Source organism: Cydia amplana, chromosome 23, assembly GCF_948474715.1.
Source record: "Cydia amplana chromosome 23, ilCydAmpl1.1, whole genome shotgun sequence".
Taxonomy (NCBI): Eukaryota; Metazoa; Arthropoda; class Insecta; order Lepidoptera; family Tortricidae; genus Cydia; species Cydia amplana.
In genome coordinates, this window is record NC_086091.1 from 2,250,110 (window position 1) to 2,271,949 (window position 21,840).

At 38.6% G+C, this 21,840-nt stretch overlaps 1 protein-coding gene and 1 long non-coding RNA gene across 2 annotated transcripts in view; both read right to left on the bottom strand.

Moving 5' to 3' along the window:
* Positions 1–6,220: 6,220 nt before the first annotated feature.
* Positions 6,221–21,840, bottom strand: part of LOC134658881 (uncharacterized) — a 379,350-nt gene continuing 363,730 nt past the window's right edge. The window contains exon 2 of the long non-coding RNA XR_010097757.1: positions 6,221–6,552. This is a non-coding gene — a long non-coding RNA (uncharacterized LOC134658881). The remainder of the gene's footprint in view (positions 6,553–21,840) is intronic.
* On the bottom strand, positions 10,145–15,354 carry LOC134658592 (uncharacterized protein K02A2.6-like). Its single transcript, XM_063514245.1, has 2 exons — positions 11,322–15,354; positions 10,145–10,167 (listed from the first exon to the last, which is right to left on the bottom strand). The coding sequence occupies exons 1-2, from the start codon at positions 15,202–15,204 to the stop codon at positions 10,145–10,147; spliced, it is 3,906 nt and encodes a 1,301-aa protein (XP_063370315.1). The 5' UTR covers positions 15,205–15,354.

A 21,840-nucleotide genomic window follows, 5' to 3' on the forward strand; every position in this document is an offset into this window, starting at 1 on the left:
ATAAACGTACATACAATGTAATCCATAATGACATTTCTTATACGAGTAGGTATAGGTAAGTATATTATAACTGTAGGGTTTTCGGTACCGTCTTATTTTTACTTAAGTCTCATTTTTACCCCACTGGACCTCAGCATGTTTAAAGTGTTTAAACGTTTCTTTAGAATGTTATGTTTTTAAGCTCGTAAATTTAACTACGTTAACAGCTGTCACATAATCCTTAAAAACCCAAAACACCCATAAAAACTCAGAACGGACACCCACCGTCCGCTTAAACACGAACATCGTATGACAACTTATCTTTTTTTATCTTTTTTTTTAAAGTTTCACACCAAGCTCGTTAATCAGATGTCGATGAACTTGCATCCGGATCGATTAACGTCTTTTAGTTTTGTTTTATAAGTTTAGGGGTCTTTGGGATTGGGTCAAACAAGTTAAAGTATACCTACCTAATACTTCTTTGTATTTAGAGTTTTTTTTTTTTACTTTTTACTACAACTGCCCTTTTTACAATCGTTTTACTTTAGGGAGAATACCTAATGTTTTTCACGTGTAGATTCCAAGTAAATGATTTTTTAGTTGTATTTTTTTTTATTTGGCTCGAGTATATTTTTAAAAAGTTTTCAATAGATTTCATCTCATCAAAATAAAGGCCAATTATGGAGTGGGAATTTTTTCTATTCAAGAGAATTATGTTCTTCCATTAATTGCAGGTTAATAATAATTGTAAGGGCATAGCTATGGTTAATATACAATCCGATTATGTAAAAATATTTTCCATAATGTCAATATCCAGAGAGGAAACTGGGGACTACGTTTGAAAAACGGCCGTCCTCTTTCCTCTTTCCTAACCTGGAGGCGTATTATGGATGGTTTTATCCACGTGATAAAATAACTGTCACTTTTTAACACCGCGGGATAGAAAGTGACGGACACCGTTTTATCACGCTGTCACGTAGACAAAAACTACCATCATTATATCCGTACTGGATGCCGCACTTAGAAATACGCAATAATAAATCACGGAACCATTTGAACTATAATGAATCATGTTTTTTCAATGTACTTCAATCTATTCGATGTGCCTAAGTCGTTTCATCCTTCTCACACTAAAGGTCTTAACCGCCATTATATTTCTATGAAAAACAAGCTGTTTTGCGATAGCAAACAGTATTGTCGTCATGTTAAGTGGAGCGTACGCTGAACAAAAATGTAAAGAGTAAAAAACGTTCGAAGATACTCTAGAAATCTATTCCTAATACTATCTAATATTGAGTGCAGAATTTTCGTGATAAACCAACCAGTAGCTGTATTGGAAAATATAAATTGAATTTTGAATAATAGGTTGAATTTAAATTTAATTTAAAGACAATTTCACTAAACTTATATCGAACGAGATATACTCCCGATATTTCGACGCAGTTACATGCATCTTGTAATATCGGGAGCTCGAAAACAATACAAAAGGTAATCACGGTTGATATCCCGGTCGATATAAGTCTAGTGAAACTAACCGTGAACCATTCAAAACTGTTAGTGTCAGACAAGTGTCAAAAGTGACGTTTCTTCAAACATAAACGTCACTTTTGACACTTGTTACTAATCTTAAGGTCAAATTAAAGTGGTAGGCCGAAGCGAGTCTGTAAAAGAGGTTGAGAATAGCAAACCTTTAGCAAAGCGGCCCGACGGTGTCGCACGTAGATAATTATACTATACAATACAAATACACGTTTTTGTACAAGCCACAAAAACGCCTGTGACGTATTAAATCGGAAAGACGAATAGACATCGCGAAACTTGACATAGATTTTTGTGATTGAGCGCGGTATCTTCTTACAACAAGACAGTATCACTCCTTGATAACAGATTACTATTTTATATTTTTGCAAATCGTAGTGTTTTTAAGACATTATTTTGATAGCAGGGCAGGGCAATAAGATAATAAGGATAAGAGCATGGACCTAGAATATTACGGACGGACTGTCACCTAAGACAAACTGTGACACTGCAATGGCGGACGGTTTGATAGTGTGCGTGTAGACGAGTGTTACCATGTCACACAAATTCTCCCCTAATGGTGAAACAATTATTTTTAATATCGTCCTTGTTTTCAAATAAAAAAATTAGGACAGTTTTACGTTAGACAATAAAAAAGGTGTGTACGTATACGTATCTGATTTTATAGGTCTTGAAAATGCGCAATATTGCACAATTACTTTGTGCAAACATTATTTTCAATACCTAATGATATTTAGCATCGTAATGAAATCAGTTCGTCATGTTTTTTAGGGTTCCGTAGCCAAATTGCAAAAAACGGAACCCTTATAGATTCGTCATGTCTGTCTGTCTGTCTGTCTGTCCGTCTGTCCGTGTATGTCACAGTCACTTTTCTCCGAAACTATAAGAACTATACTGTTGAAACTTGGTAAGTAGATGTATTCTGTGAACCGCATTAAGATTTTCACACAAAAATAGAAAAAAAAACAATAAATTTTTGGGGTTCCCTATACTTAGAACTGAAACTCAAAATTTTTTTTTTCGTCAAACCTATACGTGTGGGGTATATTGGATAGGTCTTCAAAAATGATATTGAGGTTTCTAATATCATTTTTTTCTAAACTGAATAGTTTGCGCGAGAGACACTTCCAAAGTGGTAAAATGTGTGTCCAAAAAATATATGATGTACATTACCGTGTAAACTTCCACCGAAAATTGGTTTGAACGAGATCTAGTAAGTAGTTTTTTTTTAATACGTCATAAATCGCCTAAATACGGAACCCTTCATGGGCGAGTCCGACTCGCACTTGGCCGCTTTTTAATTTATACATTTAACTTGAAACATATCTGGTTTACAACAAAAAAATTATAATACATAACAAACAAACGTTAAGTATCGCTCCTTAGTATCGGGTAATTACCATACCGACCTAGTTTGAAATGCACAATCAATAATTTAATCATTTACCTAAATGATCTCTTAATACATAATGATTTAACCTGTCAAATCAAGAAGGGTATCAATTACCCTACTTTCGGGAAATTACCCTATTCATGTTACTGGTCACACTCCTGTTTTGCAGTTTGATAATTTATAAACAACAATTATCGTGATTTTACGTACTAATTGATAAACTTAAGTATGAAAAGTTATTCCGTGACTTTTTTTCTTTCGATCGGTACAATTCTAGCAGGATTTAACTACGCATGCCGGCATATTTTATATTTTTCTTCGACATGTTTACTTCAATGACGTTTCGATTCGTCTGACGGCAAACTGGTGGATGTGGGCTGTGAATGTGTGTGTGTCACGCGTAAATACTTAGAAACTGGTGGATGTTGGAATCACAGTTCTGTTGTAAGCGAAACTCTGTCCGTAATATTATAGGTTCATGGATAAGAGAAGATAATGTTGTGTACCATTTTTATGAGAATGACTTCATTAAAGTCACTATGTTTGTGTTATATTATACTTCTTAGATATAGTTTTATAAATATAAATAATGTCTTTATTTTACTTTTTGCTACAATATCACATTGGTAACGGTATGATAACTGTACCATTATTATCACTACATAGTATAAAACAAAGTCGCTTCCCGCTGTCTGTCTGTCTGTCTGTGTGCTTAGATCTTTAAAACTACGCAACGGATTTTGATGCGGTTTTTTTAATAGATAGAGTGATTCAAGACGAAGGTTTATGTATAATTTGTTAACCCGTGCAAAGCCGGGGCGGGTCGCTAGTCAATAAATAAATAAATGTTTTCCATTGAATTGAAACGTATGGCTTTTTTGTAACTCAGTGCAATTTTTATGAAATCAAACGAAAAAAAATCGGCAACAAAATAAAATTCGGCCCTATTATTAAGGTAGTGTAGAGTCGCCATCAGATATATCGAAGCGGCGAAAGAGCTCACAAATATCTGAACACGTCTCTATTGTCAAGTCATTAGAGTGCGTGTTCAGATATTCTTGAGCACCTGGGCCGCTCCGATATATCTGATGGCGACTGTACCAACCACTTAAAAAGAATCTAACAGGTTTAAAAGTGTCAAAACTATTATTCTGTGATACGACAATGCTATTGATGTTAAACAAGAGAACAAAGTTGTTTCTAATATCCAATAAAAGTAAACCATAAATATTAAAGTTGTAATAAAGATGTGATTAAAAAAAGATGCATGTTTCGTAAATTATTTTCGTCGTGTCTCATGTTTTTTAATCGACCTTTCAAAAGTGTGTCGAGTTTGGGTCAAGTCATAAGACTTCGGCGACTAGAAAACAAAAAAAATTACTCGACACTGTAGAAAATGCCTTTCTCTCCATCCCTGGATAACAATGTACAGACAACATCAAAAATAGCGGATCGGACTACGCGTCAAAAGTATCTACACTTCTCTAATAGATTTACAGAAAATATATAGGTATCTGTGTGTGTACTTATAGAACATTACGACTGCGACAGATATTTAAGAACGTGTAGGTATGTGAAATGAAGTGAAGTGCAGGTATAGATATACATATCACCGTAAACTACCGTAACTGCTTACCACAAAGCAGGCCGTGTGCATAATTACCACCATTATTTTTTGTATATTTTAATACTTAACTAGAGACCCGCCCCGGCTTCGCACGGGTTAACAAATTATACATAAACGTTCCTCTTGAATTACTCTATCTATTAAAAAAAAAAATCTAATACTACGAAATAACTCGCGTTTTGGTAAGAAAACTGATGTATGGAGTTACCACTCTTTCTTTACTTATATTTCTCTATGGTTCCGCTCAATCTGTGCCTCTTGGACCATTGGTAACCTGCGTAACTGGTAGTAAGCTCGTACCATCGTTAACATTGACAAGTTTTAAGCCTTATTGCGTACACATAAGGTCCACATATGATCATTAAACGTTCCCGTTACGTATACGGTTTAAATGAATCATTCAACACTGACTCACACTAAGTGCATTTTTAATGGGAATGCAGCTCTGGCGTAAGCGTTAATGTGATACATTTTTAAAAGTTTTTTTTAATTCGTGTGATGTTCGTGTTTACATTAGTCGCATACATATGTTTTTTCTAACGCGGCGGCGGCACAACTGTCTTGCAACAGTTGCAGCTTCAGGTGTTACGTTAGTATGGGGTCTTTCTAATAAATAATGAAACAGGCATGTACCTATACTACCTGTACAGTTACATCTTTGGAGACGGATTACGTATCAAGTTATCATCCTTCGGAAGAATATTCCATTTTCACAAATTTACATTGATTTGAAAGCGTTCAAAATTTAGAAAGGTGACCTATCTAACCGTATGCTAGCTTCCATACAATGCATTATTAAAAGTTGAGTAAAATTATAATCTAGCTAACCTTCATCGGTATGTGAATATTTTGTATGATAGTGAAATTAGTGAATGTGAATGAACAAGTTAATCAATTTTATTTTTATAAATGGGTTACGGCGGTGGTGGCCGAGTGGATATGACGTCCGACTTTCAATCTGGAGGTCGCGGGTTCAAATCCCGTTTCGTACCAATGAGTTTTTCGGAACTTATGTACGAAATATCATTTGATATTTACTGTGAAGGAAAACATCGTTAGGAAACCGGACTAATCCCAATACGGGCCTAGTTTACCCTCTGGGTTGGAAGGTCAGATGGCAGTCGCTTTCTTAAAAACTAGTGCCCACGCCAATTACTGGGATTAGTCACCAAGCGGACCCCAGGCTCCCATGAGCCGTGGCAAAATGCCGGGACAACGCGCGGAAGATGATGATACATACAGCGTGTATTTTTTTGAGGTAATATTAAAAATACACGCTGTATAGCTACTTTTCCAATAAGATTATTAGGTCTTACCACCAAATTTATAGTTCAAAACCTAATAACATCATAAATGATAAGATAATCTAGCGTTTCACGATGCTATAAAGGCTTTGAGTACCTAAATAAACTGTTTATAGTTTGCAAAGAGGTTTAAAGGCAATATAAATAAATTGCACAGTATAGTTATTTATAGCCTTTTTAGGGTTCCGTAGCCAAATGGCAAAAAACGGAACCCTTATAGATTCGTCATGTCTGTCTGTCTGTCCGTCTGTCCGTCTGTCCGTCTGTCCGTCTGTCTGTCCGTCCGTATGTCACAGCCACTTTTCTCCGAAACTATAAGAACTATATTGTTGAAACTTGGTAAGTAGATGTATTCTGTGAACCGCATTAAGATTTTCACACAAAAATAGAAAAAAAAAACAATAAATTTTTGGGGTTCCCCATACTTCGAACTGAAACTCAAAAATTTTTTTTTCATCAAACCCATACGTGTGGGGTATCTATGGATAGGTCTTTAAAAATGATATTGAGGTTTCTAATATCATTTTTTTCTAAACTGAATAGTTTGCGCGAGAGACACTTCCAAAGTGGTAAAATGTGTGTCCCCCCCCTGTAACTTCTAAAATAAGAGAATGATAAAACAAAAAAAAATATATGATGTACATTACCATGTAAACTTCCACCGAAAATTGGTTTGAACGAGATCTAGTAAGTAGTTTTTTTTTATACTTCTTAAATCGCCTAAATACGCAACCCTTCATGGGCGAGTCCGACTCGCACTTGGCCGCTTTTTGCTATGTATATTAGGTAGGTACTCACTGTCCGATTCGAACTTTAAAATATGTTAAAAATTACGTCTAGATACGATATCTTATTTTATGTTTTCTTTCATAAATTATGTATTGTCTGTGCTTACGAATAAATTATATTATATTCTATTCTATTCTATTACATTATATTCTATATGGATTAGATATGTCAGTGTCAAAAGTGAACTTTTTGTTTAAAGAAACGTCACTTTTGACACTGACATATCTAGTCCATATCGTATAGACGTAATATTTGACGTATCTTAAAGTTCGAATCGGGCCGCTATTCAATTTTATTTTCCTATAAGTAGGTAGTTTCCTGGTTATATCCTAAAAGAGTTTAAAATCCAATCTATTGCCGGTTAACACGATTTGGCAAAAGCTTTAGTAGATTCGGACGGTTTTCTCGTAATGTTTTTTCTAAAAACAAGCCAAGTGCGAGTAGGACTCGCGCACGAAGGGTTCCGTAGTAATACGCAAAAAACGGAATTAAAATCATGTTTTATGTATGGGAACTTAAGTATTTATTATTACACGACTGCCCAAAAAAAAGAGTGTATTGTTTTCAGCGTTCATGTTTGTATGTATATATGTATGTGAGTTTCTTTATTCCACGATAACTTCAGAATGCCTTAACCGATTTAGATGTACGATACATCATTAGAATCCTTACGTCATCCCGGGTGACATAGGCTATGTGACGTCATTACAAAATCAATATGGCGGACTTAATACGCCATATTACGCAACCTTAAGAAAAAAAATTCTTGCAAACCCATCGAGTAGGGCATCAAAATGAAGCGCTTTGAAAGACAATCAATAATATATATACAATATGAGGGTTTAAGTTCAATTTTAAGAAAGTAAGAATTTACAAAATATATTAAGAAAAGCTAATCTCATAAAACCAAATATTATCCTATTGTTGGGATATTAAAAGGAAGTGGTTTGACCGCTGATCATAAAAAAAATATTATACATAGGTATTATATTAATCATATTTTACTTGTTTTGAAACCAAGCCAGTATGTTCTAAATTACGCTAAGGGAATAGAAAAGTGTAAATAAGTTCTTTGTAGAGAGTCTGAGATTGTAGAGTCCGTCTTCAGATACAACTCTGCACCGACTTTGACGGAACAAAGTGTGAAAGTGTCATTATAACCGCATATTTTTATACGTATTTTTTATATAAAGTCCGAGATACACTTGTAAGTTTTACTTACGTATGTAGGGACAAAGCTATTTGTTAGAATGAGATAATGATATTCATCTCTCATTCTGTAGTATAGCTGTGTCCGTACGTAGTACGTACGTAAGTAAAACTTAAGACAGATGGGCTCTTCCTGCAACTTCCCCGAGTATTTTAATTACGAAGGCCGAAGGCCGAACTCCGCTTAGGGCCGACAGTCCGAAGCGTAAGGCAGGTGCGTGCTTCCTGTAACTTCCCCAAGTATCCTAATTGCGAAGGCCGAAGGCCGAGCTTCGCGTAGGGCCGAAGGCCCGGAGCGTAAGAAAGGTGCACGCTTTCTGCAGCTTACCCAAGTATCTTAATTGCGAAGGCCGAAAGCCGAGCTTCGCGTAGGGCCGGAGGCCCGGACCGTAAGAAAGGTGCACGCTCTCTGAAGCTTCCTCAAGTTTCTTAATTACGAAAGCCGAAGGCCGAGCTTCGCGTAGGGCCGAAGGCCCGGAGCGTAAGAAAGGTGCACGCTTTCAGCAGCTTCCCCAAGTAACTTAATTGCGAAGGCCGAAGGCCGAGCTTCGCGTAGGGCCGAAGGCCTGGAGCGTAAGAAAAGTGCATGCTTTCTTTAGGTTTCCCCAAGTATCTTAATTGCGAAGTCCAAAGGCCGAGCTTCGCGTAGGGCGCAAGGCCCGAAGCGTAAGAAAGGTGCACGCATTCTGCAGCTTCCCCAAGTTTTTTATTTGCGAAGGTCGAAGGCCGAGCTTCGCGTAGGGCCGAAGGCCCGGAGCGTAAGAAAGGTGCACGCTTTCTGCAGGTTCCCCAAGTATCTTAATTGCGAAGGCCGAAGGCCGAGCTTCGCGTAGGGCCGAAGGCCCGGAGCGTAAGAAAGCTGCACGCTTTCTGCAGCTTCCCCAAGTATAGTTTGTAGCTTTCTAATAGAGCCCGAAGGCTAATCCTATTGTCTATTGTTAAGTAAAACCGCTCGTGCCACGTGCCACAACCACCTGCATAAAAAATCGGTACTTCGGTTACTGAGTGCTGGCGAGTCGAACGCTACAGAACCAGTCTAAAATGTGTCATCGAGATGCGTAACAAAGGCGCGTTATCGGAGAGCGCACCTACACTGGTTTTTTGAGCGTTGGACTAGCCCGCGCTCAGGTGCCAAATAGAATAATTAGGACATTTTTTGCAGGTAAGTAGCACGTGCGGTTTTACTGAACAATAGATAATAGGATAAGCCTTCGGGCTCTACTAGAAAGCTACAAACTATATCTTAATTGCGAAGGCCCAAGGCCGAGCTTCGCGTAGGGCCGAAGGCCTGGAGCGTAAGAAAGATGCACGCTTTCTGCAGCTTCTCCAAGTATCTTAATTGCGAAGGCCGAAAGCCAACTAATAGGAAATAATTATGTAGTTGCAGAGATATTAAGCCATATAGCACTTTTCAATACCTCTGGTTTTTGGGTCAGACCTAGTTAGGTTTTTAAGCACGTTTTATGCTAACATATCAAATATCAACGTGATGAAATCTCCTTGAAGCAACTAAATTGTCTTAAATCATTAAAAAATGTGGTTGGTTTGTAAGGTCACTAAAATGTATAAAATAAAATTAATTAATTAAAAATTAAAAACACGACTGCAGTTTAAAAGCGAACTGAAAAGCTAGAAATAATTTTTAGTTATGTTAGGTACTCAACATAATGAATGTAATATAGAATATAAGTGTTCAGTCAGGGTCATAAACAGCAATCGGAAAAGTTTAGGCTCATTTAGGATCGTGACTGTACCTGCATATTTTATTTCGATTGCAGTCGGGGACCTTGATATATTGAAATTTTCCCATTCACAGGTCCCCGACTGCAATCGAAATAAAATATGCAGGTACAGTCACGATCCTAAATGAGCCTAAACTTTTCCGATTGCTGTTTATGACCCTGACTGAACACTTATATTCTATATTACATTCATTATGTTGAGTACCTAACATAACTAAAAATTATTTCTAGCTTTTCAGTTCGCTTTTAAACTGCAGTCGTGTTTTTAATTTTTAATTAATTAATTTTTTAATTTTATTTTTGTATTTTTTGTTATTGCGGCAACAGAAATACATCATCTGTAAAAATTTCAACTGCCTAGCTATCACGATTCATGAGATACAGCCTTGTGACTGACAGACGGACAGACAGACAGACGGACGGACAGAGGAGTCTCAGTAATAGGGTCCCGTTAACCCTTTGGGATGGAACCCTGAAAACTACCATCATTTAGACATTTTGACATCAAAATGATGATTTAGATGGCGAGCAGCAACGACCAAACGATTCTTCTGATTAAGTTTTAACGATGGTTATCAATATTATCTACACAACAAATGTTACAACATTACCCAAAATTCTACAGCGCCTCTAATGTAATTATCTTCAACATATCATACATTATCATATCACCAAAAACGCTTCAAACATCATAAAACACCAAGCGACATATTCCCTTTCTCTTTTAAAACAATACTAACTTTACCCCACAGAGGAATGCCCCACAACAAAATCCGTCGAAACTACGCGAAGTAACAGCAAAAACTCGATTTGTCCTAAGTGCAAAGTTTAGCAAGAACGCTGCGTAATAGATGAGGGGCGAGCACTTTTGTACCGTCATGTGTTGTAATGTATTGTCTAAAAAGTTTTATTACCTACATATACACTCTACTTTGATCATATATTTCATTTAAGGCGAAAACACACTTATCCCACGTACGCAACGTATGCAATGCATTATGACAATCTAAACTCTGAAAGTTGTATGCTTAGAACCATACTTGTCATGCGTTGCGTTGCGTATGACAAGTAGGTATGTTTCTAAGTATACAAATTTCAGGGTTGATGTCATGCATTGCATACGTTGCGTACGTGGGATAAGTGTGTTTTCGCCTTTAATCTTTATTGCATATTGATAAATACGGGAAGGGCGAGTAAAACCACAGACGGCCGTTAGCGCACTGACATATATTTAAAACAAGTAACAGCGTGAGGACGCAGCCTCACGCACACATATGCAACACTTCCTCCCCCTAGTTACATAACTAATCTAAAACAATTCTTTTAAAAATACTTCTTAAAACTAACATTTGTACGCTTGCGTAATATTTTTTTGGGGACTATTGGCGCATTGCTTGCCACATCTGGCAAATCTGGCGTCTGGCCTTCTGCTTCCGCTTCATGGAATTCCTCCTCGTCATCTGAGCTTATCGCCTCATTTCTCACTTCGCTCTTTGCCTTACTTTCCCCCTCTGCGGGGTCTTCCGATGATGGGGCCATAGTCCGCGTGAGTGATGGACCCGGCGGTGGTTCATGGGTTGTCGTCGGCAATGGCGACGGCAGTGGAGTTGTTGGTGGCGGTGGCGGCGGCGGCGGCGGCGACGGCGGCGGCGGCGGCGACGGCGGCGGCAGCGATTGCGGCGGCGGCGGCGGCATTTGCGGCGGCGGCGGCGGCGGCAGCGTTTGCGGCGGCGGCGGCGGCGGCAGCGTTTGCGGCGGCGGCGGTGGCGGCGGCGGCGTTTGAAGTGCAGAGGGTAAGGATGTCTCAGGTAAGTCACAATCCAGTGCGTCACAATAGTCCCAGTTATTTTCTGTACCTTTGTACTTAAGTATATGATTTTTATGTTTTTTAATAAACACTGAAGAAGTAATGTCTTTTATTAAGTATAAAACTTTACCTAGTCTTCTTTCAACTACACCTTTCGACCAAGTGAACTTGTTTTTATTAGTGAATTTTTTGTATAGAACGCGTTCACCGGTTGTAAAGGTTTCATTGTTTTTCCTATTCAACTTGTTATTCTGCGAACACTGTTTATTTTTGACAACATTAGCAAGGGTGACCGATAAGGATGAGGGCGTTGGCGTAACCGGGTGCAGTAAATCTAAACGCGTTTTTAGTTTGCGACCATACACTAGTTCAGTTGGTGAAGAGCCGGTGGTAGAATGAACGGAGTTCCTGTAATTGAACAAGTACTGTAATAGTTTAACCTTACTATCCCGTACATTACGACCTGTTAGTAAACTCGATTTGATTCCTTTTTTAATAACTTTGACCATACTTTCCGCCTGGCCATTACTGGCCGGGTGGTATGCCGGTGACGTCATGTGTTGTATACCGTTTAAGTTACAAAAGGCGGTAAATTCGTGCGAACAAAAAGATGCACCGTTATCACTTACGATTACCGCAGGTAATCCGAACCTTGAAAAAAAATCACATAATTTATCTATGACCGAAATTGATGATGTCGAGCTTCCCATATCATAGACCTCCACCCATTTGGAATATGCATCCACAACGATTAAATATGTGTGGTTATTTATGGGACCCAGAAAATCAATGTGGAGCCTAAAAAATACCGTGGGGGGTAGGTCCCAATGTGCTAATGGCACCCGCGCCGGAGATGGGCGTAATTGAATGCAAACGTCGCACGAACCTATCATTTTTTCTATCGCCTCATCTATACCGGGAAACCATAACCTTGAACGTGCCTCCGCTTTAGTTTTAACGATACCTAAGTGAGAGGTATGTAATTCAGACAACACTTTCCCCCGCAACCTTTCCGGTATAACTACTTTATGGCCCCTCATAACACACCCGTTCTCAATTGATAGTTGTGTGCGACATAAAAAAAATGGTTTTATTTTATTATCGTTAATTTTATGAGGCCAGCCATTTACGGTATACTTAATTACCTGTTGGAGCACAATGTCTTTACTAGTTTCATTACGGAGCTCATTAACAGAAATAGGCAAATTACCATCCGTGACAAAACAAATGTATGCAGCTCGATCCCAATCATCGCGCGGGTTGACCCGAGTTGCATCTTCCCCGCCCCCCCGCGGCGGCGGCAGGCAAGCCCGCGACAAGTAGTCCGCGCTGTTATCAGCGCTGCGTACGTATTCTATGACGTAATTATAGCCACTTAGAAACATTGCGTATCTCTGCAATCTATTCGCAGATACTTCGGGAATGCCACGCTCGGGATGAAAAATGCTGGTTAAGGGCTTGTGGTCTGTACGTAAAACGAAGGGTACCGACCTTCCGTACAGGTACTGGTGATATCGACGTATACCAAACACGATACTAGTGGCTTCCTTCTGTAACTGCGAGTAACGTTTTTCGGCCGCGTTAAGGCTGCGCGAGGCAAACGAAACCGGTCTTTCGGTGCCATCTGATTCGATTTGTGATAAAATGGCAGATAGGCCGGTAGGGGATGCATCAACTGTTAAGATGACCTTCGCATTAGGATTGAAATGCGCAAGTACCTGATCTGACGCTAAGACACTTTTAATTGTTTCAAACGCGTTGTCATGCTCGCTAGCCCAATGCCACTTTATACCTTTTTTTAATAAGTCGTACAACGGACTCAGGATTGTTGATGCTTCCGGTACGAAATTCCGGTAATAGTTCACGAGCCCTAAGAAAGACTGTAACTCATTAACATTTTTAGGTTTTGGTGCATTTACCATCGCTTCTACTTTGTCCGATGATTTTTTTAACCCGTTTTTATTTATGACATACCCTAAGTATGAAACTTCGTTCTGAAAAAACACGCACTTTTCCCTTTGTAGGGTTAACCCTGCTGATTGCAACCGCTTAAGAACTGCGTGCAACCGTTCTAGGTGCTGTTTTTCATCACTGCCCGTGATGAGCACGTCGTCCAATAAACACAACACGCCATCCATGCCCGCTAGTAGCCCCTCCATAGCACGCTGAAAAATCGCTGGTGCCGAGGACAGACCGAACACTAACCTTGTATATTTATAAAGGCCTCGGTGTGTATTTATACACGTTATTTTTTGTGAGGGCTCGTCGAGCATAAACTGATTATATGCCATCGATAAATCGAGTTTAGAAAATTGTTTGCCACCACAAAGTTTGGAAAATAACTCATTTGCGGTAGGTAGCGGGTATTGCTCAACGACTAGCTGTTTATTTATACTCACCGAGTAATCTACACATAGTCTAACGGTTCCGTTTCGTTTTAATACGGGAACAATTGGGGAGGCATATTCGGAGTGTTCGACCGGAACGAGAACGCCTAGATTGACTAGCCTATCTATCTCCTTATCGATCTTATCTCGCAACGCGAACGCGATCGGCCGCGCTTTAATAAAAACCGGTTTGGAGTTTTCCTTTAAGGTTAATTTAATTTTAGTTTTATTGTAACACCCAAGTTCATCCGAGAAAAGTTGAGGATACTCTTTTTGCAACCTTTTAACTATAGTTTCGTCACTACAATAATGCACAGGGGTTAATTGTAAATTAAATGTAGAAGTGAAATCTCTTCCTAGTAGTGCGGGGCCCTCATCACAGACTACATATGCATTTATCGAATGCGTGCTCCCCGCATATGAAATGGGTAACGGAATCATTCCTATACACCGAATGCGTTCCCCAGAATAACCGTGCAACCTTTTGTTCGTGGATCTTAAGGGAATGTCACTAAAACTCTTATTGTATGTATTTTGCGGTACAACCGTGACGGCACTGCCAGTGTCAATTTCAAATTTAAATTCTTTTTTACGAATAGTAACGGTTTCGACCATAGGCTCTCCGCGAAATGAACGAATAAAATAAATCTTACCGTCGTCGTCATCGCCCTCATCCTCTGGTCCCATATTAACGTATTTCACTTTACACATTCTACGCAAATGTCCCTTTACATGACACTTTTTGCACACGAAATTTGTAAAACGACACTCTGCAGTCTTATGATTTGTGTAACCGCAAACCGTGCACGGAACCTTCGCGACACCTTCGGTTTTCTTCGGGTTCTTCGATATCTTCAACAGCTGATCAGCACCGGGTTCGGAACCCGACGCCACAGCCCCCGCGCTGGCACACCGAATAGTTTCTGCCAACTGGACTGCTTTAGCGAGCGTCAAATCTTTTAAGTTTTGGGCATAAAGCTTTTCCTTCTCCCGACCTGGCAACATGCCTATCAGGAACCGGTCACGCAGTGCCTCTTCCACATTCACGAAGTCACAGTGTGCAGTTAGACCACGGAGCCTCGCCGCCCATTGCGTGTGAGACTCGCCTACCTGCTGTGACGCGGAGTAGAACTTATGACGCTCCCCGAAGCCCACCCGTGTCGGTGTAAAATGTCCGTCCAAGAGTGTCAAAATGTCCTCGAATGGCACGCTTTCCAATTGCTTCGGCAACGCTAAATCCTCAATTAATTTATACGTGCCTTCGCTGAGTGCGCTTAAAAGAATGGCTTTTCTCTTCTTCCCCGTAGCATCTGTCGTCTCGTCCAGATCATTAGCCAAAAAAAATTGTTGAATCCTGCCTTTGTAGCTCTTCCAACTTTGGCCAGCGTGATCAAAAATAGTTAAAATACCGATATTAGCATTTGCCATGTTTTATTTTTTGCGAGACGGGTAGATTGCGCACGCGAGTCGCCACTGATAAATACGGGAAGGGCGAGTAAAACCACAGACGGCCGTTAGCGCACTGACATATATTTAAAACAAGTAACAGCGTGAGGACGCAGCCTCACGCACACATATGCAACACATATAAGAAAACAAATTGTACAAAAGGCGAACTTAAATGCCATTAAGGCATTCTCTGCTAGTCAACCATTAGGTATAGCAGATAAGTTGTAGGCGGTGCAAAAACATGTGGTTTAAGCTTGTACGAACGAATTGTATTTTCTATGCTTTCTATATAATAGTCTGTAGTAAAGACAGGAATTTAGAAGGAAACAAAAGATATGACGCTCTGCGCGAAGCTTACGAAGAAAGATATGGCCATTCCGCGAGTTTAAACCTTTTCCCTCGATAACTCCGAAAATATATTTGCATAATTTTACGGCTTAGACTCACTTGTTTTAAGTCACTCGCGCGACATGTTTCGGAAAGCCTAGGTCTCCTTTCTCAAGCATTAACAGTGCGAGCAGCGTTCATGACGGCCGTGTATCGCCTATGTCTCACAACAGTTTTAATTCTGAAAATATACTTCTGCTTAAAACATTTTCTGTTCGGCTAATTCACTAGCGACTATTTCATAATAAAACTTTACTGCAATGGTATGCAGGGTGACAATATACAACTAAAAAAAGTAATTTAAATTAGACATGTTTTCGTGATTTTCACTAGACTTATATCGACCGGGATATGAACCGTGATTGACCGAAGCGTAGCGAAGGTCTACGTTTTGACTCGGGCATTTTGCTTTTGTATGTCCGGATGTTCTCCTCTACAGGTCGCAATTCTTAACCGATTTTCGTGAAATTTTGTGACCGAATTCTATGACTAAATAAAAAAAATTGTCGATCCGGTTTTTGGAAATTTATCAAAATGGCGGAGTCGTGATAGCTCCCGCCTAAACAAAATAATAGTCGTATCGGTATCATTAGACTTTTTTCTTTTTGAGATATGTTTATAGATTAAATGGCCAAAAATTCAGAAAATTTGTATCGCTGGTTTTGGAGGTATTTAGTTTTTACATGAGAATGAGTAGCTAAATTTCGTCAGCTTTAGTAAGAACTATAATGGCGTATTTTGCAAACGTTCGCTTTTTTTGTTTGCATCGGGAGGTCCCTGGTTTGATCCCCAGTAATTGTATACTGCTACATAACTTTTTGTATTTTTTTTATACTTAAATTTCGTATAGTTGTTTTTTATTTTATTTTTTTATTTTGAAAAAACGAAAAATTTCGTATTTTTTATTTATCAAGCGCGGGTTAAGCGTATTCGTTTAATTTTTGTTTGTAGCTTTATGTAGTTTTTAATTTTTTGTTTATATTACATGTTCTATACCCATATTTTAATAAATATTTTTGCCATACATTTATTCAGTTTTAAGATCTGCTCGCGAGGTCTACAGCTCACAGAGCCACTAGTTACCTTTTGTATTGTTTTATCCTTATGTATATTCCAGTCGATATAAGTCTAGTGAAACTAACCGTGAATCATTCAAAACTCTTCGTGATTATTTTCCAAGCCAACTTTTTAAGGTTTTAGTTTTTATATACGATTACAGAAAATTGAATCAAAAAATTAACATAATTATCGTCGTTCCCACCTCGCCATATCCGGATTTCCCAAACTCTTTTAAAAACCCTACACCTGTAATAACATAGGCTGAACTTATTCCAATTTTAATTAAAATCACAGTGCTCCAATATCTTACGAAGCAGGCAAAGTCCTAATTAAGTAAAACAGATTAGGAGTGAAGGTTTTTATAAGATAGGGGCAGGAAGCCGCTATCAGTCTAATGAACCGCTTGTGGCTTAATAGGGAGTTTACACTGCTCGACATTTTATTATATCTTAGCTTAAACTAAAACAGGAGTATTGCGTGCACTTTTATTATTTGCTATTATTTCTCTTCAGCAGTCTTTTATTTAAGTGTTTCCTTATAGCAGAATATAAAACTATATTATACTATAGTCGTAGTATAGTATAGTAGATTTGAAAAATAACGTTCGGATTAGGACCTCACCAGTCATTTTATGGTTATGCAATATTGCATAATCGTAAAATGGCTATTGTGATATTACAGCCCGACTGCCGATGACTGCCGACGGCAGTAAACGTTAAATATAAATGTTGAGAGCATTGCATTACTGCAGTAGTATGATATCTTGTCCAGCGTGTCTGCATGCCTGCTCTGAGCAAGACCTCTGTGATGTGACAGGCAGGGCGATAAATGTCGCTACCTTCTGGTCTGGTCTGGTCCCACAGAGTCTGAAACCATCGACAAGAGAAGAAGAAAATTGCAGCAGTATTTCAATGAGACATTACTGCCGCAAATATCAAACAAGATATTGCTGCCCGGATTTCTGACATTTGCGACAGCATCGCGCCGCATATTGCAGCAGTAAAGTTGATAATATATAGTCTGAATCCGAACGGTACATACCTTTAATATAATACCTGTCTTCTATTTCACCCTCAGAAGACCATATGGTGAAGCTTGCCCTAAAAGATATAAGCTAGCTGTAATGCTGTAAAATTTTATTTAAATATAATAATCAATATCAATATCAATAAAACTGTCAACTACTACACGCAACTCAAGCAGACCGCCTACCACGTGGTGGACGACGGTTGAAAAAGACCTAAAAGAAGCTTATTTAAATAAAGACGTAGCGCAAGAGCGCGCTAGATGGAAATTGAGGACAAGGAAGGCCGACTCCAAGTAAATAGGAACAGGGGCCCGTTTTTCAAAAGCTTGTAACTTGTAATACAAGCGGATGTCACTTTTTGACAGCTTTGGTTAGAAAGGGACTTCCACTTGTATTACAAGTTACAAGCTTCTGAGAAACATCCGCAGGTCTAGCAGAAAGAAAAAGAAGAGTCTATTTCACCCTTTATCCTCGTCTAGTGTAAATGCCATCTAACGTTGGCGTGACGAAAAATTCAATATACCGGTTAAGCTTTCCTCTAAAACGGATCGGTCTGATTATTTTAATTAAATTAATATTATTTGAATAGCACACTTTTATGGTGCCAAGTATTAACTAGAACGAGTCTTATACGCGCCTTATCGAGTTTTATTAAAGCGGCATTTCAATTTCAAAATGTCGACTTGATTGGAGTTTGATTTGACATTATACTATAACGCGCGCGACATAACTATAACTAACTAACTATTACGGCTCAGCGATCCAAAGAGGATCTTGGCCTCCGAAACGAGAGCATACCACTTTTCCCGATCCTGCGCCGTTTCCTGCCAATTATCGGCTTGAAGCTGACGCAGATCCGCTTCCACACTGTCTCCCCAGCGGTATCTGGGCCGACCTACCAGGCGGCCATCAGTCTGCCTTCCCAGGTACGCCCTCTTGGCAGCCCGGTCCTCTCCCAATCTCAATAGGTGACCGACCAGCGAAGTCTGTGGGATTTCGTTTCGCCGATGATATTGGGTCCGGCCGCCAACTGCTCGATTTCGGCATTCCTCCTTATCTTCCGCGTGACGTTGTCGTGTCGCGCGCGACATACGTATAATTTTTTTTCAGTAAAGACAAACTTTGTCAGTTCCAACTGTTTTGTCCTTACTGAGGGGGCTACTGCGAAAACCGAAATTCGCAAATTGCGGGGATATTTCTCTTTTACTCCAATGAAGGTGTAATTAGAGTGACAGAAAAATTGCCCGCAATTTGGTACCTTCGATTATCGCGGTTATAGCCCTGTACGGATATGATGGTCGTTCTTGTCTACGTGACAGCGTGATAAAACGGTGTCCGTCACTTTCTTTCCCACGGTGTTAAACAGTGACAGTTATTTTATCACGTGGATAAAGATGGATAAAGCTATCCATAATAGGCTGGCTGATATAAAACGGTCAATGTTTAGACACCAAAAAAGAAAAAAAACTGACAGACTCATCCAACTATAAACTAAATAAAAAAGAACATCATCTCGCTTTCAAATATTTGCATAATTTTCTACGTAAATACCGATGTAAATCCAATTTCCTAACTTATACAAAAGCATCTTTCCGCTTCATTGGTCTATCAAATTAATCTTTAGCTAGATCTGAAGGAAGATGCATAATAAACGTAACAGCTATTGGGAAACCAGTTTGAATTTAAATCTTTCGGCTCAAGAATACGTTTTAAAATTGATTGCTTTTTTCCGTGCCTGTTACGACTTTAAGCGCGTGGTGGCAGGGATGATGTTATGCAACTGTAGGCTTACCTATTCGACATTACAAATTGTTAATTTTATCTATTTTTGTCTTCTCGCCCATGCATCCATCTCTTTCTTATTTATTTGCGTCTAAGTTGGGAGCTACAAAATGTGGAAGTACCACTATTGACATCATGTTATCATAGGGATTAGGGATCTCAGTTGGTTAACAATCTACTTCTTACGAGTATATTATGTTCACTGATATTGTACACAATAAAGTATTTTTTACTAGAATTTCTTGTGAAAGTAATAAATTTCCGAAGAAGATAGGCAATACGAGTATGACATACGATTCTTGGCAAGCCATGCGAGAGGAAAGTAAACATTTCCAAGCATGTTTGAGAAAAGTCTGTGTCTAGTTCCAGTTCGTTGCCATTTAGTTGACAATTCTAAGATGAATTTATTTACAAACACAAATACTTACTTACTTGATAAATAAATAATAAATATTATAGGACATTCTTACACAGATTGACTAAGTCCCACAGTAAGCTCAAGAAGGCTTGTGTTGTGGTTATTCAGGCAACGATATATATAATATACCAATACATACATAGGTACATAGAAAACAGCTAAGACAAGAACAAATATCTGTTCTCATCACACAAATAAATGCCCTTACCAGGATTCGAACCCAGGACCATCGGCTTCACAGGCAGAGTCACTACCCACTAGGCCAGACCGGGCGTTATAATTACCTAGTCTATGACATTTTCACGCTACTGCCCAGAAATGTGGCAATAGATGGTCTAAATCGAATAGAAATAATAGTTCGTCTAAACAGGAGGGCTCATTTAGACGGTGCGAGAACTCGCATGCGAGTTTCATTACATTGCGTTATTTGATCGATCGGCTAAATTGATGTCACCTCAATGGTCCGCGTCCTCTTTAATATGTTCTGTGGTCCGCAATGTAACTAAAATCGTATACGAGTTCGCGCGCCGTCTATATGAATCCTACACACATTGTACCATCGCCCACACTGTTATCTCACAGTTCGTAAACCTTATTACAAAAGGCATAAGGTCCACTGATGGACAGTTAAGAGTTGCTGTTTGTACTACATATAACCCAGGGATATTGCGAATATCCGCATCCGCAACCGCGGAACTTCCGCATTATTTTCAACATCCGCATCTGCATCCGCATCCGCATAAAATCGATGCGGAGTTTAATGCGGATGCGGATGTGGAACAGGTCGGTACAGGAACGTCTTAACATCGGCGTGAGTTCTAGACTGCTAGGTAATTTAGTCATTAACCCTTATCTTGGCAAGGCTCGCAAAATCTTAAATATTATTATATTTTTTTTAGATTTTGGTCACCTATTGAGCATACTGGACTATAAAAAAATCAGGAAAAAATTCCAAGTTTTCCCAGTTTCGGAAAATCATATGTATCATATTTGATACAATGCCAATCGACATGCCTCGACAAATCAGTTACCTACTTATTAAAAGAAAAATGTGGATTTTAATAAAAATAAAACATGTAGCGCAACAGAAATCATCATTTATTGCTTATTAAACGCAATCTAAAGCATCAAATGACTATTACACCTGTAAAAATAAATTATATCTACGAATACCTGATCACATGGGAGAAAAATTTGAACCCGTAAAGTTTCAAAAAAGTCGTCAACAAGAAGTTGTGTAAAAAAGGAAAAGTAAACAAATAAATAAAAGCTAAAAAAAAATTTTTTTTCTTACTTAGGGGGCATTTTTGGGCATACTCAAATTTTAACGCGCTACGAGCTACGGCGTAGCAATAATGCTACAGCGTACGAATATACAGTTAAAAAACATCTAGACATCTGGTACTTTAAAAAAATTTAAGTTCAGTAACTAAATAATACGACAACTAATATGACATATTTGAAACATGTTTTGTAACCCCACAAATATATAAAATATTTTGAAAACAAGTAAACCTATTTTGACGACAACTTGGCAACGTATTAAATGTAATACAATCCTTTTAACATGTACATTTCTGAGTTCTTGGCAATGTTCAAATATAATACATAACAGTTTCATGTAATATTCTGTGTATTAAATGTTTTAAAATTCGACCGCAATGGAAATATGTATGCACTAACAGATAGTTAATGCATCAAAATGTAGATTATGGGAAAATACATATTAATCTAAGAAATAAGTGCAAAACTTCCAATACGAAACGAAATTTGTAGTTTACGCGGCGCCATGTTGATTATTACTAATTAATTTACAATGACACCTGTCTCCATTATTTTTTTCTATAATAAAGGAGGGTAGCTCGACATGTTTATGGCAGAATTATTTTGTTAGGTAATAAAGTTAACCTGCTAGATTTTTTAAAGTTCAATGTATCACGGG